The 22,347-nt window shown below is 37.6% G+C and overlaps 2 protein-coding genes across 3 annotated transcripts in view; both read left to right on the top strand.

Annotated features, from left to right (window-relative positions):
* The window catches only part of cplane1 (ciliogenesis and planar polarity effector 1), a 171,710-nt gene that overhangs the window by 140,933 nt on the left and 8,430 nt on the right, over positions 1 to 22,347 (top strand). The window lies entirely within an intron of this gene.
* The window catches only part of pdlim5b (PDZ and LIM domain 5b), a 35,957-nt gene continuing 19,074 nt past the window's right edge, over positions 5,465 to 22,347 (top strand). The window contains exons 1-3 of one of the 2 annotated variants that reach the window (XM_080907507.1): positions 5,465 to 5,615; positions 9,592 to 9,697; positions 19,522 to 19,673. In XM_080907507.1, coding sequence (XP_080763633.1) covers positions 9,599 to 9,697; positions 19,522 to 19,673 — 251 coding nt within the window. In that variant the 5' untranslated portion in view covers positions 5,465 to 5,615; positions 9,592 to 9,598. The remainder of the gene's footprint in view (positions 5,616 to 9,591; positions 9,698 to 19,521; positions 19,674 to 22,347) is intronic. The other variant, XM_080907506.1, reaches the window with a different exon arrangement.

The raw sequence follows: 22,347 nt of genomic DNA, 5'->3' as shown, positions 1-22,347 counted from the left end.
AAAACAAAAAAACTTACTTTGTTTCCCATTGCCATTTAATAAGCTGTTAATATATGCATTACATTACATTTAGAGCCAGGATATATCATTTTAATAAAAAATGTAATAATATTTCTCAATCTCTTTCTCAGAGTGAGTAATACAGCTTGTCAATTTAACATCAGCATCAGATATTTGGTATATTTGGCATCAGTAGATATCCAAAGCCACTGTGCTGGTATTGTATTCAAACTGGGAAAATGCTGGATAGGTGCATAGTTAAGGATCTTCTTTGTCTGCGTGTGTGTGTTTGTGTGTGCGCGTGTATGTGTGTGTGTGTCCGAGGACTTGTTTATTATCGTCTTGTTGTAAGGACGCTGAGAATTCTCTTTTTAAAACAGCACTGAATGAGGAAGCTAATTGTATCCATTTGTTTACATTATAACTAAGGCTACATGTATTTATATGCCTCAGTAAAATATGATCACTGCTGTATTTCATGTAAAAGTCTGTTCTATATTGTATTATTTAGAAGGTTAAATATATTTGTTTATAACGAGTGTTGCTCATCGATGAACTGATTTGATTGCATTAAAGACACTGAATAACAAGAATACATTTTGTATTTGTTGACACGTGCTCTAAGTTTTTGTGATCCCGCAGATTAGGATTTTTACAGCCTAAGACTGGGAAGACAGTGACATGGTTAGTCTGCAACTCAACATTTATCTGAAACAGAAAGCATTCTGATCCAACTTGGATCACAGTCAGATCAAAATGTTTTTGTACCGCTTTTATTCACTGGAAGTATTTTGGGAACTATTTTTATTATGAAGCATTGTGCAAGTCAAAGTATGTGAATTTATGTGCAAAAGACACAACAAACGCACCGTTTTGTCAATACGTGTTCTCGGGCATAGAACTGTCACAATCACTAACATGCATTGAGTCTTTGTTCACATACTTATGTGTGTATTTGCTGCCATAAATAAAGGTTTCCATATGCTCTTTTGCAAATGATTTTCAGTATCTTTATTTTAATCTAAAGCAAAAATACATCCAAAATAAATCAGTTCTACTATTTTACTTTAAAGCGATTTATTACTGAAGAATTTTTCTTTTTGCATATAACAGTCGACACTTTTGCATATAATGCATGAGAGCGAGAGGAAGCAGACATTCAGAGCAGGTAGAAAGGTAATTACTTTTAACAGTTTTCTGCTTCCTCCAGCTGAAAAAAGTAACAACTCCCTGATTCATTCAATTACAGTTAAAGATATAGCGGCACAGTACACTAGACCTTTTAATCCTCCCAGATATGGCTGACGTGAAGAAATGTAACAGTTAGCGCCCCGGTGTTCAAAAAATTCACACTGCCACAAAAATGACTGATTACAAAATACACTGGATAAAGGTATCACCTGCCCTTTCACCAGGATGCTGGGAAATAAAGGCTACATCCTACATTTATTACATTACTGGACTACTGTCTCAAACTTATCTCCCTAACAGGTTTGTGTCAGTAAATAAATGAGTGGTTTTGTAATTATTGCGTTTTGTGTGATTTTTTTTCCTGTGATGTCATCAGCTGTGTGTTATCCTTAAACTCCTACCCTAAAATCCAAGCATGAGATGACATGCAGTTTCACAGGATGTGAAGATCAAAGCTTTGCCTCTAGAAATGGTAACATAGATGTGTATCTAACCAAATATTACAGTATAAAAATAAAATACTGCAATCTAAATCATATTGTAATCTGTTTCATGCTTATCAAAAGTAAGATTAAGACAATAGGTAATTTTTATTTGTGCTAAAAACGTGAGACACATACAATGATAGACATGCATACTGTAGGCTTGTGAAACAGTAATCGGATCATTGTGGATAACAAAATAAAATACTGGCACACTTCTGTCCTGTCTGAAACTTTAGCTCTGGGTATACTGATACTAACTGCTTAAGGGCCTTTAAGTAACAAACAAGTATAGGTCTAGGCAAATCCCTTCTGCTTTCATTTTCAAATGACATTGCACCCTCTGAAATAGATTTCTACCCTGAGGGCATAAATCACGTGGTATCTTCAGTCAAAGTCCACAGTGCCTGTGGATGTGAAGCATTTTTCTGACCACTAGAGGGCACACTAACACTAAAACCTAAATCACTGCCATATTACAGCAGCCACATGATAACAAAAATCTAATTTATAAATGAGAAAAGGCTTTATTGGTTATACAATCCAAATCAATGCAAAAAGAGGCCTTAAACTCACACAAAGGAATTTGTGTGGGCTTCCTCTGTGAATATTTTACATGTATTTTACATGTATTTTAAATTTTAAACATTAATGCAGTTTTTTTTTAAAATTCCCACCACAAATGCAAAGCAGGGATCAGTGATGTCTCCGCTGATAATTCAAAATGTATTACAGCATGTCTGACCTGCACACTGGTACGCCACACGTTAGTGGAAAACATGATGACATCGCTCAGTGATGCAACAGGGGAAGTCAGTGCCCTGTCAGATGCTTAAATATTTCTTTCATAAGATCATGCAAAAGTATCAGCCTCATACCTTCCAGTAACCACTGACAATCAGCTACTGCTGAATGACTAACTTTCCTTGGCTCAAAAATGCCAGTGAGACTATTTTAACTTCTTCATTTTTGCTGCAGGCCTAAATCTACTGCTGTGCGATACTGCAAAGTTTGGCATTAATCTAATACCAAGTAAATACAGGGGCAGTATTGCTGATACCAATACTGATACAGATACAAAGGCAGTTTATAGGGGAGCTTGTCATGACTTGTGACATGGCTCACTGTTCATTTGCAATTCCTGAATACATTTTAATGATCATTTTTTAATATTACACAATAATTAGTTAACACAACAAAACACACCTTTTAGCTTTTCATGTATTTTTTTTTCTCTGTAATGTAAATGTATCTGTCTCCAAAACACTTTGGATCAACTTCTTTTGTTTAAGTGTGTTACAGGCTATACATAAAATAGACATAACGGTAAACACAAAAAGACATTTCACGAAGTGAAAGTTTGAGGTCCTTCTTTTTCATTCCTAAAAAGAAAATTAATTTAACACAATTCAACGGGCTACACACATTACTGAATTTAAATGACAGAAACAAAGTATTGATTCTGTCAATATCAATCTGGTATCGATACTATTGATATTTTGATAGCATTCACTTGTGACTAAATCCACCACAGAGGTAAAATTATTGTTAATTAGACCGTTACATCAGGCAAAATGTTAACAGGTTGTAAATGAACCAATTTAAGAAGCTATGGACACAAATTTAAGTAATACTATTATTTTGGGTCCTTTAAAAAAAAAAAAAGAATTCATTTTTTAAGCTTTCATACAACACAAGCTAGATACTGTCTATTTGTCAAAAGTGACTAAAAACTAGAGATGGCACGATACCACTTTTTTATGTCCGATACCGATACCGATATCATAAATTTGGATATCTGCCGATACCGATATGAATCCGATATAGTGTTTTTTAATCAACAAAACTGTTTTTTAAAATATCTTGCTGCATTTTGCAAGTCTGCAAGTTCATACTCAAGTTTAAAACAACAACTACACTAAAGCTATTCTGTTATACCTGTATACAAAAAAAATATTTCATAGTTCAGCAATACTGAACAATCTAATAAACTTAAACCTACACCATCCTCCCTATTCTGGTATTTTAAAGAGTACTTAGCGTAAATATTAAGCAACCTAACTAATAGGGTTCCAACTCCCAGCAACAACAAAATTAAATAAATAAAAAATAGGGAACCACCCCTCACGTGCCACCTCATGATGCTTAATCGACGTAATCAACCTTAATTTGATGCAGTGTGAAAAAAAATGCACAGAAATCAATTATTTTTCAAGAAATATTAAATAGATTCAACATCTTTCTTCAACAAAATTGCAGACTGCACAGATGGTACCTTCCCAAAGTAAAAAGTACTATAGCTTACTAGGGTATATATATTAGACTTAATAGTCACTATGTACAGTAATTGACTTCTATTCATTTTACATCAAATTAAAACTTTGGGTGTCAGATAATTATTTATTAAAAGCTAGACATTTTAAATGAGAATAAGAAAGAAAAGTATGTCTTTGTGCCCCCTTTTCCCTGTTAATGCCCTATCGGCCCCCCTGGCTAAACTTTGCTAGATCCGCCCCTGCACAGTTACCAGCCGTCAGCTACGTAGAAAAAGATCCTGGTGTAGAAAGTAATATTAAATAAATTCTAACAACAGCTTATCAAGCTTAAACGTGCTGCTGTTGTTCAGCCGCTGGTTTCCTCTTTCTGGCGCAAAGTGGACCAAAAACAAACGAGAGACAGACTCGCGACAGAAAAGCTGATCAGCTGATTTAAGCAGTTTCACGATTGAAGTAGCAGCCGGAGAGCGAGAGGCAGTCGCTTGTTAAGCTTAACGTGGGAATGCTTTACAAACATTCAGAGATGGACTTACACACTTGCTTTACTTCTCTCGGGGATAACTTTGTCGGAGATGAAATGCCAGGTTGCTAGCGAAGCTCCAAATGCTATCCAGACCACCGACAGGTCCTGCATGCCACAGCTGCTCTATCACGTGATGCATACGTTCTGAGGTGAGTTACGGCGTGTTGCAAGTTTTGTGAGGTGCTTTCGTGATATTTAATGGATCGGATTACATTTTTTTATTTTTCTCCGATATCCGATCCAGTAATTTAGGGACCGATACCGATACGTAATATCGGATCGGTCCATCTCTACTAAAAACAAAACAAACAAACAAAAAAACTGTGAAGATGGAACAGTTTGGGGTTTTTGTGGTTGTAGTAGGCTCTTTCACGAGTTTGAACTCTGCTGTAACTGCAGAGGTGGAGGATTTGATCTAAATATCGTGTCAATACCAGCGTTGGTACTGGTATAGGACAGGATCAATACTTACTTAGGATCGATACTTAGCTTCTAGGAAGTTTCTAGGAAGTTCAGTATGTAGCTCACTGAAAAGTCCAAAACTTTTTGTGTTGACTGTTCTATCTAATTTATTTATAGCCACTTAAACAACAGAAGTTGAGCCAAAGTGCTTTAGAGACAGACACGTTTACATTCCAGGGAGAAAAAAAAGAAACATTTCAAAATACATAAAAAGAAAAACCCCTGAAAAGCCTCTTATCTTAAGTCGTGGTCATTAAAATGTGTTCAGAACTTGTGACGATTCATGTCATAAATCATGACGCACTACATAAGCTGCTTTTTTATGGTATTGGTAATAGTATTGGTGACACCGGCCCTGTATTTACTTGGTATCAGCACCGAGTTTTGCAGTATCGCATACCACCAGTTATCAAGTGTGCACTTGCAGTCTCATCCACTGTGCTTTTTATTCACCACCACTCACCTGCACTGCCCCAGCACTAAACAAGCCCACGCCTGCAGGCAGCCGCGTCGCCCCCAGTGAACCGCCTGGCGCGCTAAAGCCCTCCTACCCGGTAGCCACATAGGTTTGGCTTTAACGCGGAAGTTTCAGTTCCGCTCAGTCCAGTTGTTCAAAACTGAGAAGGGACTAAACACACTGCTGCTTCTCTCTCACCACCAAACCCGGCTCCACACAGCAAGGTGAGTTCTGCGCGGCACATCTCGCCAGTTTTCCTAGTAACAATTCAGAGAAAGTTACGCTCGCTATTTTACAGCTTCATGTTTCCGTTACAAAGCATTTCCAAGAAGAATAACCGTATTTAAATTTTCAGTCCTGCAAACGGAGTAACGCATTTGTTTTACCCAGTTTGCGTGAGAACGGTTTCAAGCAGGCTAAAAGTCCATGTGGAAATATTCACCATTATATTAAACATGTGCTTTATTGTGTCTGAGAGCTGCTAAGAGACTTTTGGTTCGGCTTCATTTCGCTTCTCTTACCTCCTTCAGAGGGGACACATGGGTGCAAACAACCGTAGCTGTTACTACTAGTGCACTCATCGCGCACTGTGAGGCAGCACGCTAAATTAAAAGGGTGCATGTTGAAAAGCAGGCTAGAATGTTGCATGTTTGATAAGAAGTAGCTTTTAATTTTGACATTGTCATTTATTTATGCAAAATGCAATCATTTGAGTATGAACAATTTCATGTGATCACCATTGCCTGGGTGTGACAATGCAAACATACTCAAATTAAGTGAGTCAACATATCTTGCAGTAACTGCACAGGACAAGCGTTTGACGTGCAGACCGTTTAAAGTTTCCTTCTTCAGACCGCGTTACCTGGAGATCACATGTAGGAAACCAGACTTGACACAGCTGTAGTTTGACATGCTGGGAAAGCAGTTTGTGAATGCTATTTACATTCAATGTGTGTGATTCGTAACTGAGACTGCTTTCCTACCATGAATGGAATTTTCATTTTGAGCTTTTTATTTTGAAGCCTCTGCCATGTTTTTTTTTTCTTTTTTAAATCTTGCTACAAGCAGGAACTGACGTTTGGAGTTACATATAGATCTAAATGTAAGTCAAAGTGTGATTTGGCTCACAGGTTTTGTGAGGCCACATGTGCAGTAACATACAAGTTTTACTGTTTAATGTAAATCCAGGAACTTTTGAGTTCAGACTGTGTGGTTAAGATCCAGGAAGTTAAATGACATCTAAGTACATTCAATTGCCTGAGCCATAACTTGATAGCGTGATTGTGCTGAAATGTTTATCAGACCGAAAGCAGCATTGTGATAGGAACTTGAACGATTTAAAAAAAAAAAAAAGGCTCAAATTTGTCCCCTAACCAGTTTAGAGAAGGTTTGACGTTAGTCTTGTTAATACTTTCTCATGCCTAACTCAGTTGCTTTTCTATGAAGACATTAAAAGGTGTGTCTGCTCATGTCTATGCATGATATCACTGCAGATTGCAAAACAAGCAGCAACATGAGATGAGCGTAATGTTTGTTCTCTCCATATTAGGTAATGTGACTTCAGTCAGCGTGAACCAGTTTTGCAGTATTTTTGCTTTCTTGAGACTCCTGAAAACTCACACTGAATGAATAAGTTAAACGACTGAGAAACTTCAGGCCTGCGTGTGTGCATGTGTGTTGCCAAGACATCATTTTCTGGGTCAAAGATCTTCCCGTAGCACAGACGGTATTTGTTTGTTGTGTCCTGTCACTATCCATAAAATGATTTCTTTGTCAGCGTTGGAGGTTTAGCGAAGTGAACTCAAGTGGGATAGTAAACAAAGCTTCTGGCAGTGTCAAAGGTGTGGTTGAGTTCCTTATTTTGAGGTTAGGAAGCTAGACGCTTTCATGTTCTTGTTTTTGGAGCTCTGTTGGTTTGTGTAGCTCTGCTGCGTTACAATAAATTGTTAAAGAATAAGACAAACATTTGTATTTGTGCTGAAAGAATGATTTATTAGAATATTTATCAAATATGTTTCTTATGTGATGCTGTACTTTGACAAACTGAATTGGGTGAATGCAGTTTATGGAGTTTATATTTAGGAAGGGATTTTTCATTTTAGCCAAAAATACACTTCCTGGCTCACAACTCAGCCTTAGGTCACCCTGAGCAGGCAGACAGCTGTTTTCAATCAGTTTGAGTCTTAATATAGACTTGCATATTTTTCCTGTTGATTAGTTTGGCGTGATAATATTATGTTCTACAAATAACAGAGCTATGGCCACATACCCAAAAAGTAAGTATATATAGATAGATAGATAGATAGATAGATAGATAGATAGATAGATAGATAGTAAAACTCAATTCACGTACCTTTAATTTCTCACAGTTGCCACTACAGCAATGACTACGAGTGTGTTTTAATAAGTTCACCAAGTTGACAGTCAATGTTTTTCATTGTCATGTAAAAATGTAGCCTAATGTTTTGTAAAAACACAACCCAGTCATATATTTTAGAAGAAAAATTACATTTAGAATGGCGTTAAAAGAGGTTAAAATGCCGTTTTTTTCTTTCAAGTCACCCTGTTTACCTCATGGAGGTTTTGTGACAGCTTGCCTTACCTGTCCTAAATACTGCACACTACTGCTGTGTGTGTGCTTTGTGCTATTCAGGTGTTCACCTTCTCCATATCACTTTCACACATGATTTTAAGGCTCCCACCCCTCCCAAAGGTCTTTTGTGTCCTCTTCTTTTAAGGGCTCGTTCCCCTCTGGGCGTGATGATGAGATGATGTGCGCAGGCCAACACTCTGATCTGATTTATGTCTAGTACAACTAACCAGGTGACGGGTTCTAACAGGTGCTGCTTTGGCCCTTAGGGAACTTGTAATGGTAGCATGAATTATGACACCAAAAAGGCATAGCTCTGGGATGACAAGGCATTATTATTCATGAAATACCCATTGGGGAAAAAATGCAAAAAATGTGAGAATATATATTTTTTTATGCCTCTTTTTCACACCAGGCAATGAAATTGTACACAGTACGAGTTACATTCTCTGATGTGTTTCAGCTGCCAGGTTATGTCCTTAAAGGGAAATCTTCTCCATGAAAACCAGTAATAAAAGAGAAAGTTATTCAAGTACAAAGAATGGTTACGGATCTCATGTCAGACCCTTAGTTGGTTAGAAAACCGTAGCTTTTTGGGTTTAGATGTTTTTGAAGTTATTTGCTAAAAAATGTGCTTCCATATTTCATTTTCTTGTAATTAAAACATACAGTGTGTGACATATAATGGTTGTGGGCTAGGCTTTAATGCCATAGTTTTTGTGTCAGCCTGTTGGCTCGGGTAGAGATTAAATGTTTCTTACATGATTTGTGGTTTTTCAGACTTGCCCGATCTGACAGGCACAGTGACAGATTCACTGCTGTTGACAGAGTTGCAGTGATTTTGTCTCACACACACACACACACACACACACACACACACACACGCTAGAAAAGCATATTTTGCAAACATTCCAGTTTCCTCAAAAATCAGTCTAATGAATTTTATGAAGCGCTAAATCGTAACATGTCACTGGATTTAACCTCAGTCTCACTTCCAATAAATGTTTGCCGCTTCAGTCTTTTAGGGGAAAAGGAATGCATGACAGGCAGGGCTTAAACCAGTGAAACTTAATAGTGCGTGAACTACATTACTTGCACCAAGTAAGTTTTGCTCAATTAAGTCCTACTTTCTTACTAATTTCCATGTACAAAATTCACATAAAATAGCACATTTGGCCCAAACGGTGATGTAGGTTGTGTCTCATTTAGCCAAAAAGGATGGCGGTGCAAAAAAGAAAATCAAACTGTTGCCAGTGAATTGAAGCTGATCTCTAACAAGTCTCTGGCAGTGCAGGGTATGCCTTTTATTAACTCCCTTCGCAGGCTTAGTACACTCATTCTGTTACACACCACACTTGGGATTAAAACAAGTTTTTAGCAAGATGTGAATGCAGATGGGGTATTTCATCCCTCATCTGTCGATCCTTACAGCCCTAAACCCCAGGAATGAAAAATTTGACCAGTCTTTCTATTAGAAAAAGAGTGGTGCATTTATAAAAATGCTTCTTTGTTGGATCATGTGTAGATGAAAGTGTGATTATAATATAACAGCCCCAAAGTGAAGCTTCAGAATATTGATTTGAGATTGGTATGTGTTGTTCTGTTTCTAGGTACATCATGAACACCAACTACAATGTCACCCTGGATGGCCCCGCCCCTTGGGGCTTCAGACTGCAGGGAGGGAAGGACTTCTGTCTGCCCCTCACCATCTCACGGGTGAGTGGGACACACACACACACACACACACACACACACAAGTTATGCATGCTTCACTTCATGACAGTCACTTCAGAGGAATGCTGGTCATTCCTATTATGCCATTTGCCTTGTCACTGACAAAAGTGTGTGTGTCATTTGTCTCATATGTGACACTCAGTGCTGCATTTAGACACTTTTGTTAACACTTCATGCCCCTGTCACTCTATCTCCAATGACCTTTACATGCGTCACAGCAAGGTCATGGCTATTGTGAAAATAATGTGACGGGACATTATTTTCACAACATTTGTCAATTGGAAAAAGTCCCTTGAACCTCACGTGGTTGCTCTGGAAAGATTTGGGGGACGCGGCGTATAGGTGTTAACGGCTGATGAGCGATAGTGCTAAGTGTGCTGACCTTTGCTGACCGTCTGCTGTGGACACATAAGAACCTGTCTTCAAATGTCTTAACTGAGTGAAACTCTAGAAAGCCACAATGGATCTGTAATAACTATTTAGGACTCGAAGTCACATAAATTCAGAAGTTGAGTGGCCGTATCCTTTCAAGTCCTGAGCTGGCTGATGGATGGCCCGCTGTTTAAAAAGTATGATTGTTTATGAGGTCTGGGCCTCAGCCTACACACAGACATACTGTTTAGGTACACAGTGTGAGAGGATTGTGTGCAAATTGCTGTGGTTGCTGCAAAAATTAAAGGAAGCCTTCAGTGCAGCTCACTGTTTGCAAAGTCAGAATCTATTTCTTCCCAAGGACATCTGAGTTGTCTTTATTATAGTAGCCTTTGCTGTTGTAAAGTAGGATGATAAGGAAGCAACTTGTCCTCTGTGTTTTGAGTGCAGCTGTGCTTCTGTGGGCAGTATCATTTAGTTCCCACTATATCCTGTTTTGAAACTGTAATCTCAACTCTATGACAAAGGTCAGTCACTTTGTTTATTTGTTAGTGGCAGGATCAGTTACAGAACTTTGAATATCATGTGAGGAGAGAAATGACTTTTCTTCTGTGTTTGACAATGTAACTCTGAGAGCATTTAAAAGGCCAGCATAGCTTCCCCGTCTATTTTTAGGTTTTGCAGCTATGATAATAACGGCATGCAGGACATAACGGCGTTGTTGTCAGCAAACCTTCTTGTCATCACATCTTATAGTACAAAACGCATCCACACAATAGCATTTTTCTGTCTATCCGCCGGAGAAGCGCCCGATAAGACATCGTGAACGCTTCCTGACCATCCAGCGTAGATGTCAGTGAAACTGTTGGGAAGACAACGTTGGAGAAACGTGAACATTCACACTAGAGCACGTTTGCTGTCGCATTTTATTTGTAGTGTGAACAAGCAGACAAAAAAAAAGGATTTGATCCAAAAATCGGAATTGAGCATTAAGACCTGCAGTGTGAATGTACCCTTAGTGTCATTCCTGTGACACATTTTTGTCCCACCACATGACCAGTGAATGGCTTAGATTCTTTTTTTTGTTATTTTTAAGGCACCAGGAATAAGCTTAATCCTCTTCTTTGATTATCTTAGTCAGAATCTTGTGGTCACAAATGGCACTGCCTATAAATGATTGTGTGTACGGTAGTAGAGCGGTATGCCATCCGTAAAATTGTCAGAGCTATCAGCTCAGTTTCCAGGTTAGTAAAGGTCACTGTTAAGTTGGTAGGCAGTACATATGTTGAAACATCTGCCAACAGTTTAATCATTACTTCAGTTCCTTCATTAGATGAGTGATGAGAAAATTGCGTTGACCTTGAGCTCATTTTAAGGTTCATTACAGATCCACAATGTTAAACAGACTTAATTTGGAGTGAGACTTACTTTGTTGACATCACATTATAGCGTGCATGTATTTTTGCTTGAATGGATGAGATTGCTGTGGAATAATGATGTAATCACTTTACATATGTTTACCATATGCACATAATTCAAAGATTATACAAAGAAAATGAGGGTGGTCACAAGAACACAGCAGCCTGTTGTTCTGATGCCTTTTTGAAATTTTGCTCTTTGAATGAGTGTTGAAAAGATATATGCTCTACATGAACATTTTCTGTTTTTTAAAAAAGGCAGGATTGATGTGCACCTCAGGTGTTAGAAAAATTTGAGTGAGTGGATATGTAATTGTTTACGTAACCTTCCAACAAGGCTGCGCACTGTGAAGAGTGGCTCACTTAATACTGTATGGCTGATTTATGGAGCAGGGATCCAGTTGTGCATATTACTTGTGTGCGTGTCTCTGTTTCTCCATCCATGGCAGTCTGTGTTTGTTCACTTTTTAGGCATATCTTCACAGGCTTTTGAATCTTTAAAAGACAGAAGAAAAGTGCAATTATATCATTACAGTCTAAATGTGTTGAGTCACCACTCATTGCTTTATTCTTTGCTTCCAAGGACCCAGACTTTTTTGTATTTTTTTTTTTTCAAAGTAGTCTTGATCAATAGTTCTTCAGGCTTTCTGAAGGTTTTTCAAAGGTTTCCTTTGGACATTGGCTGCTTTTTCACCCATTTTCAACTCAGTCCTTGTATCTAAACATTTTTACAGGAATATTTGGGGTTTTTTCCCAATTTGTTGAACCACTTAACACTACCTATGGAGTGAGGAGTGAATTAATCTTGTGTCTACATATAACAGGCAACTTGGCAGTGCATTTTAAATTGTATCTTTGGGTACTTTATTGCTAGCATCCAGATCATCGGTGTATATACGAAGAGATCTGGAGAGAGGTACAACAGTTAGTGTCTACAGCCATCTGTAAAACACAGTGGAAGTACACATTTTGATCCACAGTGTAATACCATCTGGAAAACATTTGATTGGCAATGGCTTCATTCTTCAGCACGACAAGGATCCCAAACACACTACCAGTGCAGTGAAAGCACACCTGGATAGACAAACACACAGTGGAACACTATCAGTCATTGACTGGCTTCCTCAGTGTGGGATCATCCTGACAGAGAACGGAACGTAAGGCAGCCAATATCCAAAGAAGAGCTTTGAATGTCCTTCAAGAAGCCTGGAGAGCTATTCCTGAAGACTACTTAAAGACATGACAAGGAAGCTTGACTAAGTGAGTTCAGGCTGTGTTGAAGAATATATGACTTTCAAGCTTATTAGAACAATCTCAAATTTTTGCCTCTTATTGTATATTCATGTATGTTTATGTGTGTTTCAATACATTGCTGCACTTATTTCTCATTTTCCTAACAGAATATAAAAAAACAGGAAGGTTGACTCAAGACTTTTGCACAGTACTGTAATTCTGTTACGCATGTCTGCATCTATCATGCCTGCTTGCTGGGTCATTTGAGGGTCACCACAATGATTTTTTTTTTTCCCCTTTCTTTTTCCTTTCTTTCCCCCCTGACCCCTCACTTCCTCCTCTTGTTTTGCATGTTTTTTGTTATTGTTGTTTTAGTGGGTTGTGATGCTTTAAGGGAAAATAATAGAAACTCATTTTGGCCCTGTGTTTACTTTGAGCGTTTCCACCCCAGCCAAGAGTACGTGTATTGTCAAGCACCACTGGCATATCACATTTATGTTTTTGTTATGGTAATGCTACTTTGACACTGAAAGGAGCAGAATCTGATGGCGTAGTATATCTGGGCAAAAACTTCAACAACACAGTAGGTACATTTTACAGTTTGTGCATTCACGTTAGGGAGGGGAAGTTTTCTTATGGTACGATAATACTGTTCATGTATTAATAGAAAACTCCCCATCGAGTAATATATGAACGTTCGTGTTTTGAGTCTTCAGTAAGAAACTGTGAAACTATTGCTCTTTTTGCAAGTATTGTGAATATTTTTGGTTTCCAGCACCCTTCACTGCGCTCTTTAATTTAACTTTAAACATGTTCTTCACTCGCCAAACATTCCTCTTCACAAACATTTTTCTTAGCCACTTTAAAAATCCAGTGTTTCAAAGGCTAACCAAAACTGCAGTTTAACTGCATCATACTTGTCACACCTCTATAAAACATTGTGAAATGGTGAGCATAAGCTCCAGTGACAAAGAGCTGCTTAAAATGTTTTCTCTGGAGTCAAAAGAAGAAACATTTCTCAACTAAAATGCAGGTGGTTCAGAAAAGACACTTATTTGAGGGTGTTGTATTATTTTTGGCCACATAAGGATCAACTTTAGATATTGTTCTCAAAATGTTCATGTGAACTTGTCATGGCATATTTACAGCAACTGTTGAAGTCCAAGTAACAGGAAAAAAAACAATTCTCCTGGTTGCATAGTATGCAACCAGGAGAATTGTTTTTTTTTTTGTTATTGCTACACAGTATTTGAATCTTGTTAAGCTCTTTGGATAAAGGATATTCTTGCTGTCTGACTATAAGCCATAATTTATGGCTCAGCCCAGGCCCAGAAAACATAAAAGCAAGCATTTCAGGAAACCATTGAGACCGATAGCTTGTGGCCTTTGTTGCAAAGCACTAAACATTGTTTTGCATTTTTTCTTTGTATAAAATCTCTTGAGCTTTATTACATAGAAACTAAAATGTAGAAAGCAATTAAATCTACCCAATATCGCTCAGTTTCATGATAAATACATGAACCTAAATGCTACAAAGTTCTTTTAACATTATGTGCTATATGCTGTTGTGTTTTCTGTCAGTCCTATTCCAGTGAATGTGAAATCTCTATAATGCCTTGGGGGAATTTCTTCATATTTGGAACTAGTTTCTACTTGAACTTGAAGTTAAATCAGAATTTCGCAGTCAAACCATTTTTCTTGGCCGTCCTTGAAACTTTTATACACTAAAATGCTGAACAGTAAACTGGTAACGTTTTAAAAAGTCCAAGCTTAACTTGCACTGTGGTATTATAGCTCATGCAAAACCACATTTCCTGCCATTACTCAATGTTATGATTCAGCAACAGAGAAGCAGATTGTGACCATATTTCACATTTATTTGGATACTTAATGGGTGACACGAGTCTTTGGTCCCCACATATATACATATAACTGCAAGGTCTTAATTCTGGTTTAAACAGTCTTTCAATATGTGCCTGTTCAGGTTACATATGGGTTTGTTGGAAACCGTTATTTGTAGTATGTGTTTGATCTCTCCGGTGTCTGTCTTGAGTTGTATTGCGAGCATCTGCTTCCAGTCTCCCTAACGTTACATGGCAAAGCTATAAAGGATAACTAAGCTGTCACTTGATTTTGATTTAGATCACTCACACTTTTTTGGATAAAGTATATTTAAAAGTAAATCTACTTCTTTGATTTGACTTGCCAGTTTCCATGAACTAGAATAAGCACATATGCAATAAATGTATTGAAATGTTAGGTGACTACACATTTTTAATTTTAATTTTATTTTTTTGCCAATTCTGCCATTAATGCGTTAATGTAGCAGAGCAGTAGGTAAAAACTGAAAATGACCGTGCCACTTAGTTCAATAAAAGTCCAAAAAAATCCCCTTTTTATTAATTCATGTAAGAGTTGCACAAATCATAGATAAAGGTAGAAACGGGCACTTGGCTTAATCCTCACCATGTCTAAAAGCCTTTTCATATCATCTGGCTCAGCAGTGTTAGTCAGCCGGGTTTGTTTTTGACCTGACTGGAGAGCATTCAGTATTCAGTGCAGGGTTGGTACTGCTTTGTGTGTTTTGTTTGCGTTGCCATGGCGATTTGACTAAGACCTCCTTGTAGGTCTGCTTGGCATCTCGTGCTTTCTAGCAGCCAGACTGATGCAGAGCGAGACCGGGGTCAAACCATGACAACCGCTTTCTACCTCTGTTCAAGTGCCCTTAATTGGGATGTTTGGCTTAAAGGAGAAAGAGTAGCTACAATGTGGTCCCCTCCCAATGTATGCTTCCTCTCCAATGATGCATACTCTTCCGCTTTACTGTTTGAACAGTTTGTGCAAGGTGTTGCAGGTGTGCCATCTTATTAAAGATGACGTCTTGACAATGAGCTGTACTGTACGTGTTAGTTCAGCAGGTTGCTGCACACTGTGCTGTCAAATAGAAGAGACTGTGCTGTAAATATTTACCTTTTGGGGAGCTTTAAAAGTAAAAAAATTTTATGTGGAATTGTTTTCTATCACTCCTATGGACTGTTAACCTTAGGGCTGTATTGTATTTTTGGCATCTTTTCAAATAAAATCTCAAACATGTATTTAGGCTCTTTAAGGTTTTCTATTTGGTGTTCCCAAATCTACAGAAGGAGGTCGACACACTGTATTATTTGCAGGAAAGAATAACACAGGAGTTTGAAAGCATGCTCGTCTAAGGCCACTTTAATAGTAAGTACCAGTAAGAGGAGGTCAGTTTGCTTCATCATGTGCGTTTGTGATGGTATAATTTTAGGTCTGGTCTTTTCCATATAAGGTACTCTATCTTACACTATCCTATAGAGACGTGACATTCATCTCGCAAGCCTGCCAGCTCTTACCACAAGACACTTCCTCCAACATGACTTCCCAGATGAAAAATGACCGCAACCTTCTTCCTTACTCCATAATTTCCTTAAAGCCAGGAAACTAGACACTGACCAGCCAGGGGGATGATTGCTAACCCCATAAAATTGGAGTGTGATCTTAAATGCGTTGTATTATCATAAACACACCCAGTTTATTCAATTTATTATTGACAGAAGAAGTGCCTTCCTCTTCTTCTAGGAAGAGTTTTGCCTGAACTTAAGAAAAAAAAAAGGTGGTGTAACAATGAAATCATAAATCAGTGGTATAAAAATACAGCATTGAGTTTAGTAAAGAATCCAAGAGTATTAAGACATTTGGCACCAACAGACTCCAGAGAGGGAACGCATGTGTCATAAATTTAGCTGTAAAAACAGAATCTCTTTTTTTTTTTTTTTTTCCCCCCACCAAAATAAATCTTATAAATGTGTTTTCTTTGTCTTTGTTTGCATATCACTATATTAAGGATACATTAATAATTGTGAACAATTAAATGTGCACTCAATCTTTTAAAAGAAACTTTTTCCCTTTTTTCTTTGTGTCTCTATTTGATTATGACTTTACAATAGATGAAGACACATGGAAGCAATGGACATTTTGGAAACAGTGTTACTTTTTCTTGACTTCTGTTCCACTTGTGAGGTTTCGTAGGTGTCCTTTTTTGGTTTTGGTTTGTTTGAATATAGAGTTCTTAAAATGCTTTTTGTACCAGGAATGAATTTGGCGATCCCTGCACAAATCTGCCATGTATTGGTGAATTTAACTGCAGGCAGGATGTAGTAGTGCTGGAGTTAATACATGTTTAGTTGTAGTGTGGAACAACCAGTTATTATCAGTAACTCCACAGCAGTAAAATCACCAGTGTGGGAGGACCGCTGTAGCGCCACAGTCACACCATTATGCGGCTGGAATCCCATTCATGTAAACAAAGTTGGAAAAAGATGTCATTAACTTGGAAAGCACCAAATTTTTCAGATTTTTTTTACTCCAAGTTATGCTGTGTGAAACCCTTTTGGATGATTTTATAGCAACATTTGAAAAGAGGTTTTTGATTCCACACATTATGTAATATGGCCTGGATAATTGGATTTGGCGTAACACTTTGCTAAAACATGTTGATCTTTTGAGAGAACTGGAGAAGCACAGCCAAAGTTCCTGTTCATTACTTATCTCCGTTCCATCACGAGTGTCTCAGGCCTCTCCATTTATATTTATAGACCACACATGCCAGGGATTCTTACTGTGACGCCTATTTGTTTCGTGGCCACATGGGAAAGACGGTGTTTGAGTGAAGGTTATCTCTCTGCTCTCTACAGACTAAAGCCCATCCGACAACGCATTTCTTTTTCTCAGAATATTACAAGAGCCTGTTTCTTCTTGTCTTGAGGTGCTGCATTTCTGAGAGCTTTCCATGTAAAGAGCAGTAGCAATCGCATCCTTACAAGGAGAGAACTTCCGATCTTGTTTTCCACCCTTTCTCTCTGCCTGACACTCACAGGCACAGGAAAAAAGAGACTCTGTTTAGTGGAGAGCAATGTCTCACGGTTGTGTGCATTCACAACCCCTCAGCAGCTCTTTGCTGTTGGCCTCCGGAGCTGTGCAGCAGATTTAGACATAGCTGGCAGATGTCAGTAATCTCTGAACAGTGCTTACATCACTTTTATTGCCCCGAAGAGCTACAAGTTACTTTGCTGAAAGTAAATGTGTCACGGGAGACTCAGAGGCACACCTGCCATCATTTACGTAGTCTGGTCTGTGTCATACATTGAGTCAGTTGAAGCTATGATTGTGTTGTGGCTAGTGTAGTGAGCGCTCTGCCTTTTGTTAGTCGTACTTCGCATGTGACAGCGCTATAGTTTTTCCTGGACGCTGGTATGGGTAGATCCATCTAAGCTGGGCATTTGACACTTCCTGCTATTGAACTAGTGGGAAACATGAGGAATGCACAGCTCCAGAGAAATGTGTCGGTCAATTCAAACCACTGTTGTCATTTCCTCATTCTTTCTGCCCCCCTCTTTCCCACTGTTTCCCCCTCCTTTTGTTACTATGAGAGCTCACACAATGGCACTTTCATTACGTTCAACTGGCTGCTTTTAGTGTTACTGATAACCTAAAGGTATTATCTAGCAGTGGTGAAAGTAAACACCTTGTTTGTCTTTTTCCCTTTTAAATCAGCTTTAAAATGATTAACTTAAAAGATAACTTGATGTTGAGAGATGAAAAACACGTGCATTTGGATACATGTAAATTTTATAGGTTAATACGGAGTTTTATGTACAAAGCTGGTACATTTCATTCAATAATCCACTGAATCGATCGACAAAATCCCTTCCTCAGGCTTCACACCCTCTTCGCTTGCATGTGCTGACACTTTCTGAGTTTTGCTCTTTCACAACATTAAGAGACCTTAGCAAGGCCAGCACAGGATGAGTACGCAGAATCCCTTTTCTGCCTAAACATGGCTGTACAGGTTTTGAGTGTGTTAAGAGTGTGCTGAGTGATTGATGAAGTGTACTCGCCCTTCTAATCACTGATCAGTCACCGCACCAGTCATGTCGTCATCATCATGTTTTTTTGTTTTGTTTTTTTCAATGTTGATTCCAAAAAAGTCCAGCATGATAGCAAGGGATAGAAAACCTAATAAAACTCAATTTAAATAAAAATAAGTGGATACTACATAAACAGCAGTAGCTGTGTTACACAGCAGGTAAACACGCGGATTGTGTGATGCACCCACAATTTTAATGAATGGAAGGTTGAATCAAGCCAAGAAGTGGAACCAAATAAAATTAACTTCTACAAGAGAGAACACAATCTGTGCATCAGCACCTTTTACCATCACAATAACAAATTACGCAAAAGGGAGAAAAAAAGCCTGGAGGGGCTCCAGGAATGCTTCTGGAAGTCCCTGCCTGACCAGGCGGGGACTCTTATTTTTATTTTTATTTTTTAATTTATTTTTTATTATTTTTGTTTTTTTTAATGATTAAAATGAAAACTTTCAAACCATATGGTTTTGATTTGTGGTCATTTGTCATTTGGTCATGTGAGTCATCTTTGTGGGAAAGTTTTGGCTTTTTTATGGGCAGATGGTTTTGGGTAGATTTAGAGTCCTCTCGCTGATGTTGTGATGTTGATGCTGTGAGGAGAATAAGATGACTATCTTATCTGACAACGGTTACATAAGACAGGAAGTGGAAAGGAATTCACAATAGTTAGTGATTACAAGGGGAAAAAATGAGCACAGTATACATGCATCATAATTACTGGTTAACATTCTTTCGCAGAGTTGTTTAAACTTAAATGCTATGTGAATAGCATTAATTTGAGTGCATAATGATCATACTTTTCTTACTGGTATTTTTTTTTTTTTCTGCGTCTTTGCAGCTGACTGATGGAGGCAAGGCCACCAAAGCCAAGATGAGTGTTGGAGACATCATTCTGTCAATTAATGGGATTTCCACAGACAGCATGAATCACCTCGAGGCCCAGAACAAGATTAAGGCCTGCACAGGCAATCTCAGCCTCACTCTACAGAGGTAACTGCATGAAAATCACATCACTCACACATCTTGGGACTTCTTCAGGACAACCTATGAATTTCACTTACTTATGTGACTAGACAGACTTCCCTGGGACTCCTGTCAACATTTAGATTTTTATTAATATGCTGTTATAGCTGGTTTAACACAGCTTCAAAAGCACTATGAAGTGATTTTTCCTACTTGTGTGTATTGAAGCAAATTAAAAGTATTTTGACAAAAGTTATAGTAAATATTTTAAGGTACTTTTTGTAGGACAGAAAGGCTGACAACTGCAAGAAGCAGCTTGATTTTTAGAACTTTACTTTATTTGTGCTTTATTTAATTAGACATTTTTATTATTCAAAGCAGATGAAGTCTTGCTGTGCTAATTAAAACAGTTCAGTGTTTTTGCATTGAGCTGCAGTAAAATCAGTGGAAACTGGTTTTATTGGCATAATATTTTATTATATTTTTTATTTTAATCATGTAAAAGCCTTATTTATAGTCAACTATAGCATATAATAAATCATTTTATAGACTAACTTGACCTTGAATGCATTGGTATAAACATAAAATAATATACCTAAATAAATAATAATCAGTAATAAAAAAAAGTATTGTTTTATGGCTGGTTCATTACAGAAAAGTTTGTAAACAATAGTCTACAGATTTTTTTTTTTTTTTTTTTTTTTTTTTTTTTTTCTGGCTGGTGTAACGTGTGGCACCAAATCTGCAGGAGGCATCCAGCTTTGTATCTGATCATGCTGAGTTCATCAACTGTTTTTCCACTAATTTCATTAGGAAAGTATAAAATTCTGAGACCCACGAGGATATAAAAGTGTGGTGTTAGTGTTTGTTTTGTTTGCTTTTTTTACCAATATTTTTATTGATTTGTCTCATAAGCTAACAAAAGAAACAGATGAAAACAATATGATCCACAAACTGATAGTTTCCATTCCACACATGGCAAAACACATGACGGTGAAAAAGAAATGCTTAAAAATCACTTAAAAAGCAGCTTTCACGTAGTTCAAAAAGAGTCCATTAATCTTTGAAAACTTCAATTTTTTTGACATTGAGCAACTATTTTCTTTCTTTTTTCCCTCCATATACTTCTTCATTTCTAATGGGTTATCAGTCAGAATGCATGCTGAGGCAGGACGGACACACTATAGACACATTTCCCTGCACAACACATGTTAATCATCCTCTGTTCTCATAGCTGAGAGCAAACAAGCCTAACTCTATGGGAAAACACCCATAAACACACATTTGGAGTAGAAATGTACTGATGTTTAGAGGAATAAACTTATAAATAGAGAAAAATGTGGCTTTTCTGCCAAATGCTTGGCAACCATATCGCCACATCAGTGAGAAAAAGTGGCCTCTATCAGTTTCCTGACTGAACAGTCAAATTTGCTGTTTATCTTAATGGGAGCCATTCAGTTAATCTTCTGGAAGAGGAATGGAGTTGACCAGGGAAAGAATAGAATCCCAGGTTTTATGAAACTACTATGCTAATATAGAAGTGTAGGAACAGCATTAAAATCAATTTGAATTGTTGTAAATATCTCAATGTACTTATTGAACACAGAATTGCATTTAAAATATACAATACAATTTAATGTAGATAAGTACATTTATTGTAATGATCAAGATATTGGTAAATATATTAGATATCAGCAGATATTTTTGCATCCAGTTTGTGATACAGTAGGGAAAAAGAGGAGGGATTAAAATTAGCAATAGTGAAACTCTGTACTATTTTTATTGGCGAGTCTTTTGTCTGAATGAGATGAAGTGGTGAATCTAACAGTGCATACGAATCCAGCGAAGAGCGACTTTACTGTCACATAAACAAAGAGAGCCAAAGCAAGCACGCACACTTTCCAAACTATAAAATTTGTTGACAGAAAACTTAAGCCTGGTTTGCTTGTACTGTCATTCCATCACCACATCAAAGGAGAAAGGAGCCTCTGTGCTTTAATTGTGGGAAAACTGTCTGAAAATAACCCCGTCCTGCAGCTGTATGTAATCTAGTGCGGGTAATGGATGCGCAATGAAACATCAAACATTGCCATTTCAGAGTATACGTAAATGCACTCAATAAACAACAAAAGCCTTCCCTTTGCAAATATTACATTACATTACATATGCTGCTTATTACTTATCTTGTTGAGTGACAGAGTATTTGAAATACTCTGTGCTTAAATACATTATTTATAGTGTACAGGGTGCATTATATTGGTTTGTATAAAAACTCTTAAGAATACTACAGTACATAAACCGATTAGTACTTTTATGTTGCTATTTTCTGAAATGCTTCAAACCCAGTGTGCATAACTGACACTTGGTGTGAAGCTTTACAATCTCCAATTATGTGCTACGATTTGATTGACAGTTTTGATCCTTGCTGATAAGACTGTTTGTGCCATAGCAACATTACAAGACTACCAAGAGATGATTAATATGGCAGTTAAAAGATTCCTATATTATGTCACTCTGAAGAATGTGAGCTATGAAAAACAGTTCACATAGAAGATATGTGACCATCCAAATAGCATTATTCATCTGACAACATTTAACAGTGCATTTTCTAGACGGCATATGTGTATTGATTTTCTATCAGGAGTTTGATATGAAAGAATATTATGGTCATTAATATCAAAGTCTAAAAAAATGACACTTT

This window comes from Rhamphochromis sp. 'chilingali' (assembly GCF_963969265.1).
Source record: "Rhamphochromis sp. 'chilingali' genome assembly, chromosome: 2".
In the NCBI taxonomy this organism is placed as follows: Eukaryota; Metazoa; Chordata; class Actinopteri; order Cichliformes; family Cichlidae; genus Rhamphochromis; species Rhamphochromis sp. 'chilingali'.
Note: the sequence above shows the minus strand (reverse complement) of the source record. Positions and strands in the feature narration are given on the sequence as shown.